This window comes from Topomyia yanbarensis, chromosome 1, assembly GCF_030247195.1.
Source record: "Topomyia yanbarensis strain Yona2022 chromosome 1, ASM3024719v1, whole genome shotgun sequence".
NCBI lineage: Eukaryota > Metazoa > Arthropoda > Insecta > Diptera > Culicidae > Topomyia > Topomyia yanbarensis.
The window spans coordinates 63,245,179-63,254,125 of NC_080670.1; the positions used below are offsets into that span (position 1 = coordinate 63,245,179).

The 8,947-nt window shown below is 39.0% G+C and overlaps 1 protein-coding gene across 3 annotated transcripts in view; it reads right to left on the reverse strand.

The window, feature by feature from the left end:
• LOC131677788 (homeobox protein Nkx-2.1) overlaps nt 1-1,845 on the reverse strand; it is a 123,551-nt gene extending 121,706 nt beyond the window's left edge. Inside the window, exons 1-2 of one of the 3 annotated variants that reach the window (XM_058957828.1) lie at nt 1,099-1,845; nt 442-677 (exon numbers count right to left, since the gene is read on the reverse strand). In XM_058957828.1, the coding sequence (XP_058813811.1) occupies nt 442-601 (160 nt within the window). In that variant the 5' untranslated portion in view covers nt 602-677; nt 1,099-1,845. Of the gene's footprint in view, nt 1-441; nt 690-816 lie in introns of all 3 variants that reach the window. The other 2 variants (XM_058957827.1, XM_058957826.1) reach the window with 2 other exon arrangements.
• Between the last annotated feature and the right edge of the window lie 7,102 nt (nt 1,846-8,947).

Below are 8,947 nucleotides of genomic sequence, written 5' to 3' on the forward strand. Positions count from 1 at the left end.
CCCTATTGTATGTGCTGGTGTCATCTATGCAGTGCCACAAACTAAAATTTTGTAGTCAAAAGATGACTCATATCGTGTACTAAAATAGTTCCAAACATACTATCCAGTTAAACCGAACTATTTTTAACAAAGTTCGTGGGAATCGACTATTGATTCACAAACCATGTGCTGCCAGGCCAGGTTTTCACCTGGATTGTCTAATATGCATACTTTTTAGAATGTTTAGAGTTGACAACATAAACGATCTATCTGCATATCAATACAAAACTTTTTTGTACTTCTTGGCGTATGTTTCCAATGTAATTGAAAATATTTTAATTTAAGCAGAAAATAGCGCAGTCTTAGAAATCATTAGCCAACAAATTCAAAATTTCCAATTTGCATTTTTATCACGAGTTTGGTATCTGTTTTAAGCTCTTCAAACACATAAGAGGTACTCACTTGCAAATCGTGGATCACTGGCAGTCGAACCGTACCAACCGGCGGCTGAATTTCGCATGTCGGTGTAGTGGCCAGCGAGGGAAAGATTGTCAGTTGGACCACAGTAGCTCTGGACGCCCGGGCTGTGGTACAGTGGGCCCATTGCGTACGGGTTGGCCATACTGCTTGCCGCAGCTGCTGCAGCTGATGCTGAGTTGGAACCGAGGGCACTAGGCGAGTTGACACTGCTTCCGCCGCTGGAATTGGATCTGTGCGTTAGTAGAGTTCACAGATGGTGATAGTAGGAATAGATGATTGCATACGAGAAAGAACAAGAAGATGGTTGCATTTTAACAGAGATGCCAGTTTTATATGGAGTAGGGTTTTGATGCTAACCTATATGGGGATGGAGGATTAGCACTAAGTTCCAGTTTGCGATACTCTTCGATTGGACTCAGAATATCGGTGACGCTGAACGGCGTCGAATGACTATGTAGCGAATTGTGCTGAAGGTTTTGCAAGTGCTGTAAACTGGTTAAATGGTGATGATGATGGTTCCCTTTCGGCGACAAGCTCATAACCAGGTCAACACCATTTAAATCGGGTAACAGTCCATGCTCTTGTTCTGAATCTTCTGGATACACTCCAGATACACTGGAAAGTGTGGTGGACATGTACCGGGCGTAAATGATGGCGGCTGGAGCACACTGGCGATCACCAAGAAATCAAGCCTCACCCACACCGATGGTATGTTCACTAAGTTTTGGATGTTGCGAAAAGATCACTGGTCAGTCATGTCTCAAAAGTTTAATCGTTTTCAGAATTCATTGGATTGTGGTGGCTTCACAACACTTCAATAGAGGATCGACCTTGACTTAGTAATCCTTGAAACTAGGGCAAACGTTCAGACACTGCTCGAGAGTGTATTTCAGGAAGCATAAAATAAGCAAGCACTGACCACAAGGGCTCTTACTCTTTGCAAAAGTATCAATCAAGGATGCTTTCGTGATGATCAATGGACAAATACACCAGACACTGCACACTTATTCCGGAGAGTTACGATAATTCAACACTTGAACTTAAGTCTTCCACTCGAGATAGTCCCCCGCGCGTGTGACGACCGGATCGCACTTTGACTTGGCAATTGCAATCTAGTGGCAATAATAACAATAAATAACCGATTGATGGATGATAATGGACCACTTTGGGGGTACCGCACTACGACACGCGCGCGAGACACTAAACACTAGACCAACTCGAATCACGGCGTTTCACGACAACTCAAAAACCCGTCGAGAACTGTACAGAACACGCTTTACTCTGAAGCTGCCTCAGGAAGTTGAGCCGTAACAACACACTCCGCCACGCTGTGAAAGAGCGCGAAGATACTCCACTCGACACGGATCCGTCAAATGTATTAAGAGGTCTACAATATACTGACGAGTATGCTTTTTACCATTGCATCTGATAGCTCTCTAAAAACTCTATGCCGCGCACTTGAAGGTAGGTGAAGAAAAACACAAACTACTACTGCTCACTCCCTTGCCGTCGATAAGCTCTCTTTCTCGTCTTCACTCACCGGTCCAAGCGTGACGGAGAAAACCAAATCGCCATCTGTCAGATGATTTATGATCACAAACGCATACATTCAAGTCCGGACTACAACCAGCCTCAGCTGTTCCATTGTTCTCTTTTCGTCCTTCATTGAGCAATTTTTCTCCATTCCATTCACTCTGCAATCTTCCGCCTCGCTGCGGGAGTCCATTGCGCGTGCACTCACACTTTGTTCAGTTAGGCCACACCCCCAAACAACAGCATCTGTACCGCTTGCTCACCTATATCGGAAATGTACCTCGCTTCGCACCGCTTTCAGCGACTGGTGCTCTCTCGCGTATATTTCAAGCGTTCTCGCTCTTTATTCTCTCCACACTTATTAACCATCCGATTGGTTTTCGAGTACCCTTATCAAGACACTCGAGAGGCGTGTCTTTTCAATGACAACTATCCAACCAAAAATTGTTATTGTGTTTTGTGTGTTCGCTCTTTTCTCTGTTTTGTGCCTTCCGCGCTGCACTTCCATATCCTCTTCATGGCGAGGATGGTTATAGGAAGCGCGATTGTCTTGAGCGTTTGTAGAGTTCCTCCATCCTGCTCACTCGCTTGCACCAGAAGTGGGTTCTGTGTGATCTCAATGATGATTCGATTTATGCGACTGTGAAGAGTGAAATATGTGTGCAGTAACAATTTTTCAAGAGTGTGTAAGTGGAGTAATACAATAAAGCTCTCCCCCGTTGTCGCAGCAGAAGAGCGCCACATCGACGGAGCACACAGAGCGAGCAGGCGCGAGTCGAACAAGTGGGTGCGAGTAAGAAGGAGCTTATTTTGCAATTGCTTGCGCTCACTCGTCTCTATTGTTTTCCTTTCTTTGGAGTGATCTGGTTTGGTGAAAAGGAAGAAAACAAGATGACTTTTTCAACATTGCTGCAAGTGTGGAGAGGCGATTTATTGATTTTCCCGGCCATTCCAAAAGGAGACGACTCTTCTTTTCGCTGCTAATATTTTAATTACATTTCTATAGGACAAGTCTATTGGAATTTCTCGGCTGTAACCTCATTAGACAACGTGAATGATGAGAAGACACTTGAAACCCAAGTCATCATCCATCACTACTGTTGGTCGGACACGCGGTGAAAGTGAAAAAAGGATACTCAAGTGGACACTCCAAACGCGAGCCTCATTCACATTATAGACATGGCGCTACGGCGAATGTTGAACGACGGTGAAGAGGTACAGGCTGCTGGGTGTGAATAAAACGGTAGACGGCCACAGGCCGGTAATGAGCACCCATAGGAGTAACGGAAGGTGTACTACAAGTTAGTTTCAGCAAAATCAGCACAAAAAGGGCATTGCGGCCTGCCACCCACCGCCATCGTCGTGACCGGGTATGTCCTTTTTTCTTCGACTTCCCGTTCCTGGCTGTGTTAGTAATAGAGGAATTTATCCGTCGTTTCGTCGAAGCTGAACCATTGCCGTAGCACCGGAATTCGTTGCCAATGGGCACTATTGGGCAAAGATGGAAGAAGCACGGATGACTGGCGATCGGGCAATGAGATATGAACGAAAACTAGGTGTCAATAAAGTACGCTTGAGCGCGGTCTAGCGAGCTTTGGAGTGGCCACTCTTTCTCGTCGTTGAACGCAGAGTGCACACAGCTTCAGAAGTTGGATTTTTTTTGGCTGGTTACCTCTGGCATTCGACGTTGCCCGTGGATACCTCAATGTGGGCTGACTGGCGGCTGTGGATGGCTAGTCTGTAAGCAGCAGTTTTTCATTTTTTAATAATGGCTTCATTATGGGCGTTTTGGATAGCGCTTCGTTTTCGGCAAAATTAATCTCAGGCGAAACTACTACATTTGGATATTAGTATCATTCTTTTGAGCGTGCTGTGCGCAAACTTTGTTTTCGAAAATTATGAATGTGAATAGTTATTTAATGAATGGTTATCAAAATAATTTACATTTATCCTAGATATGCGTAGAAGTTTGCTTTACCGACTTAAGGGTTAAACAGAATGCCACTGCCGGAATGTAATAGCTCGATTTGAAAAATATTCGTCTAACTATGAATTGCTTTCTGTAGCGATGTTGTCAAAAGAACTATAGAGCTTTTCAAATTGACTCTGGAACAGAATACTTTACCACTGACACAGAATCAGACCTAATTGTAAAATGTTTCATTCGTTCTGCACTCTATAGAAAGTAATCTATGTTTTAGTCGAATTTTTATACGGGGATTTGAAACTTGTTCAATGATGAAGCAAACCGAAACAAATTCTTAATTTTTTTTTTCACATGATACAACAGTATTCCAGGAAACAAACTTATATTTTTAGCAATTCGATGCTCATTCATTTATGAATAAAATAAAACATTCTATGGTACATCTAGTAGGGGAACATGGGGAGACTTGACCAAGCGCAGATTTCTATTATTGGCTATGGTGTGTTCTATTAGATTCTTTAAAAAAATTATACTTTTTTCGATCCCTTAAGGTAATTTTAAAAGTTTGGAATGAAAAATCCTTTCCTTATAGAAAATATTCCGTAATTAATAAATTCTACTAGACCAATAATTACTTTTAAAGTAGGTTATTATCTTATCTTATTCCTTATGAAGTAGTGAAATGATTTTACATTAATCGAAACATTGGAATAGTTATTACTAAAATTTGCACGACATTAAACGTAAGATCTAATGTTGGGGAGACTTGATCAAGATTTTATGGAGAGACTTGACTAAGTGGCAATAAGCTGAAGAAAGATACAAAAATTCCGATATTTTTACGCTGTGGTACCAACTGTTGATGTTAATCACACAAAAATTCTACCTAAAACATCAATCTATATCTTTTAGTACCAGTAATCAAAGTTAAAAGTAATATTTAAGTCTAATTTCGTAACGTGTGAACATGCAATGTAAGCAGTATAGATAATAGACCGGCAACAATTTTGACTTTTCTTCGGAATACTGTTAAATCAAACGGTAATTGGGTTCACATACCACTTGTCAAATATGAGCTTTTTTAGATAACTCTAATTCAATCACAAGAGTATTCAAGTTTATATGTGAAAATATATGAAAAATAGGCAATTGAAACAATAAATTCAGTACAAAATGCCAGTATCATCTTGTGCATCCCAAAATCTGCAGATATATAGCTTAAGGTGTGATGATCAACATTGCCGAAGACTGTAAATTGATCCGATTCTACAATATACAGATGTTCTCATATAAAGTTATATGTTGCCTCTCTTTCTCGCACATGCTTAGAATAGGAAATTTAAAAAAATGGTTGGTTTTCAAATTTAAATAACTTTTTAGGGAAACCTCCAATCAACATGCGATCTTCAACAAAGCTATTCGTGATAAAATAAACTACGCGACCGTAAGTTTTAAGGTACGCAGAATTACTATGAATTTTTATTGGAATTTAAGTTTTTATTTCCGAGTTTCCATATATATTACTATAGAAACATGAAACCTCTTGTAGGTGAACTAGAGCTATCGGAAAAAGCTCATATTTTGCATATGATTACCATTACTAATTACCGAATTAGCAGTTTTCAAAAAAAAAAAGTCAAAATTGTTGCCGGTCTAATAGATAATCCTTAAAAGGAAATACATTAAAAAAATCGAAATTTATGAAACGGAACCCTTTTATATTTTTACTGCTACCTAAGGACCTCAATGGAATATGGATATGGAAAAAAAGGATTACAGTATGTTTTATATCAATAATTGTTGTCCTGATTCTTCAATATTCTCTTGGTCAGGTCTCCTCAGGTCTTGGTCAAATCTCCCCGCAGTGGGGAGACTTGACCAAAAAACGTTCACAGAAAAACTTTTATAACTTTTGCAAAAGTAATTTACTTTCTGCTACTACTAAATTCTGCTAAAAATCATGAGCTCGCACAATATTTTTACACATCATTTCTCAATGAGTTTTGATGGATTGAGAACTTGTTTAGAGATTTATGCAGGTTTAGCTGAAAACTTGGTCAAGTCTCCTCATGTTCCCCTATCGGCTTCCGCATTGTATCCTCAGATAAGCTATCGGCGGCACTTCCCCATCCCTTCTAGAAATCATTGACGCCATTTGCTTTTAGTTTCGAATTGTCACCACTTAACTAGAATCAGTATTTTTCTATACACGATTTCAGATCGGATTTCATATAGTGACAACGCCAAAACAAACATGTAGAGTTGTGGCTACTGATTGTTAGTAACAACAACTGCTTCTACGGATACTGTTTTCCGCACCCATCTTTGTTGATAGTACCGGTAGTTTAATACTTTTAGTTTTCTGACCAGAATTGCATATAGCCTGCCAAATCAAGGATTTTATGGGGAATTTAGACAGGTTCTATGACCAGTAATATTCGGTAATTCCTTTGCATTGCAGTAAAAAATCCGGACTGGGAAGCTGTTTTCGAGTACATCGTCCATTATAGTATAAAAATTTTTTTCGATTATTTATCCCCAATTTTCCAGCTTTTACTAACCAGTTTAACGTAATTGAGAAAACATTTAATGCGGTAAACGATTGCCAGGTTAAGTATCCAGCAATCCAGAAAATTTCTTGCAATAGCAGTCAATGGTAGTGAAAATGTATGTATGTGACAATCGGCCAAGAATTCGCTGTGAAATAGGCGTGACATTAACTCAGCAACTTGGCAAGTTCCCCGGGGCATCAAGACCAATGCTACTTTGATTGGTTATTAATAATCTTGACCCGCCAATCTAAGTAATGTTGCATCAATTTCAATTGCAATTGCATCAGTTGAACAGCATGCTGGTACCAGTTTATAAGGAAATTTTCTGTGTGACAGCACTCTTCAACCCGTTACTCCGGAACCAGAAGTCCTATCAGCAAAAAAAACAATAGCAGGAATGGGATTGTTATGCGGTATGGGTGCGTTAGTAGACTCGAAGAAAATTGAGTGACATTATTTAGCACACACATACACACAGATATTCTCCGATCTTGACGAACTAAGTTGAATGGTATATGCCACTCGACCCTCCGGACTTCGGTTGGCAAGTCGATATTTTTGGATTGATCACAAAGCCTTTCTTTAGATGAGAATGGCTAAAAGGAATTTCATGTTTGAGCTCACTCTTCAACTCGTAACTCCGAAACCGAAACCTCGATGTAAACGAAATTCGATAACCAAAAGTCAAAGAGATTTGAATTTCATTTAACGATTTCGTCACTTCTTGGATACACCCGGATTCGTTGTAGATGCCCAAAGTAGACAGTGAGGGTTTCATTGGGCGTCAGCCGTGACGTCGAGAGCAGCAGCTGAACCCAAGTCTTATATTACTGCTGAGCTTTTCGTGTTTGAATTTTAGTTAGGAAAATTGCATGTATTAACCCTTAAAACACTGGGACGACTTTGTTGCCTATTTAACTGCATATATAACTGGTTCTCCGGAACCGGACACCGGTGCTCCGGAATTGATGTTGAAATGGCCATGTGCGCCCAAAAATGGTCTCTTTGCTCTTCCGTCAGTCTTATCTTGCCGAGATAGTGTGATTTGATGTGTTACATGATAGGAATGGCCTTTAAATCTGAACTGGTCCTCCGGAACTGGACATCGGAATTCCGGAACTAATGTTGAAATGGCCATGTGTGTCCAAAGTTGCATTTTTGCCCTTCCATCAGTCTAATCTTGTCGAGAAAATGTGATTTGATGTGTCGCATGATGGAAATGACCTCCAAATCTGAACTAGTCCTCCGGAACCGGACATCGGGGTTTCCGGTAACCTAACATCCGGCAAGGTAAGCGATAATGTCTGGTTAAGTAATTGAAGCATTCCTGTATGATATCAAAGAAAAAATATTAAGCTTTCAACTGTTTTCATTCATAAATATCAAAATCAGATGTGCATTTCTTTAGAAAATGCAAGGCGTACAGTACATTTCCGGCAAATTCCACGGATTGGCCATTCCCCATTTCTCCATATCCAGTTGATAGTGCAACTATTCCCCTAAATATAACCGGTTTTCGACTGTAAATTGTATCAAAAGATATAACCAAAAATATGCAACAAAGTCGTCCCAGTGTTTTAAGGGTTAAGTTCTTTAAATCAAACTATGTTGGGTCAGTCCACTTTAAATCATCAGTTGATGAAGCAATGACAATTGTATTGTACAAGTAAACAATGCAACAATAGAAATGAGCAAATCTTAAGAAGAAGAGCCGATGTCTGTGGAACATCAAACCGTTAACGAGATTGAGCAGTCGAGGAACCGACCACAAAATATGACCATCGTCGATTCGAACGAAACTTTGAATTTGTGTTAGGTTTATGAATCTCCATGATTATCTCTGACAATTGCAGTATTTTAATATAAGGGAAATTTTTCAAAAGGGCGTAGACATTTCTACGTGCATTAATTTTAATTTTTTTGTTCAATTAATGTATTTTATATAACAAAACTTTCTGAGAACGAACTACAGGGGATGATATACACTGACAAAATGTTGTTTCATTTTTCACAAAAACAAAATTTTGTGTTATAAATTTCAATTGCAAAAAAAACCCTTTTTTCTATTTTTTAATATTTTGTCAACAAAAACCTTAACAGAAAAGAAACATTTTGAATGTGATTGTATGATGAATAAATTGTCGGTAATTTTTTTTTCTACCAATAATTTTGCACGTGTTTTTAAATTTCATACTAATAGACATACAATACTGTAATTTTATTACAGAATATAATTCTAAGTATCATTTTAAATCAAAACCCATTTAACAAAAATCTTCCGAAATGCAATAGTTTTCGAGATATTTGGAATTTTGTTCCAACAAAACAATTAATTTTACTGATTATACCCTTTTTAAAAGTTACGCCATCATAAAATTTCAAAAATCTAATGTTTATCGTTTTAAAGACGTGAAAGAAACTTTTTCAGTGGATCATGGAGAAGCTTTCAATAAAAAAGTTTTCCTAACAATAACTT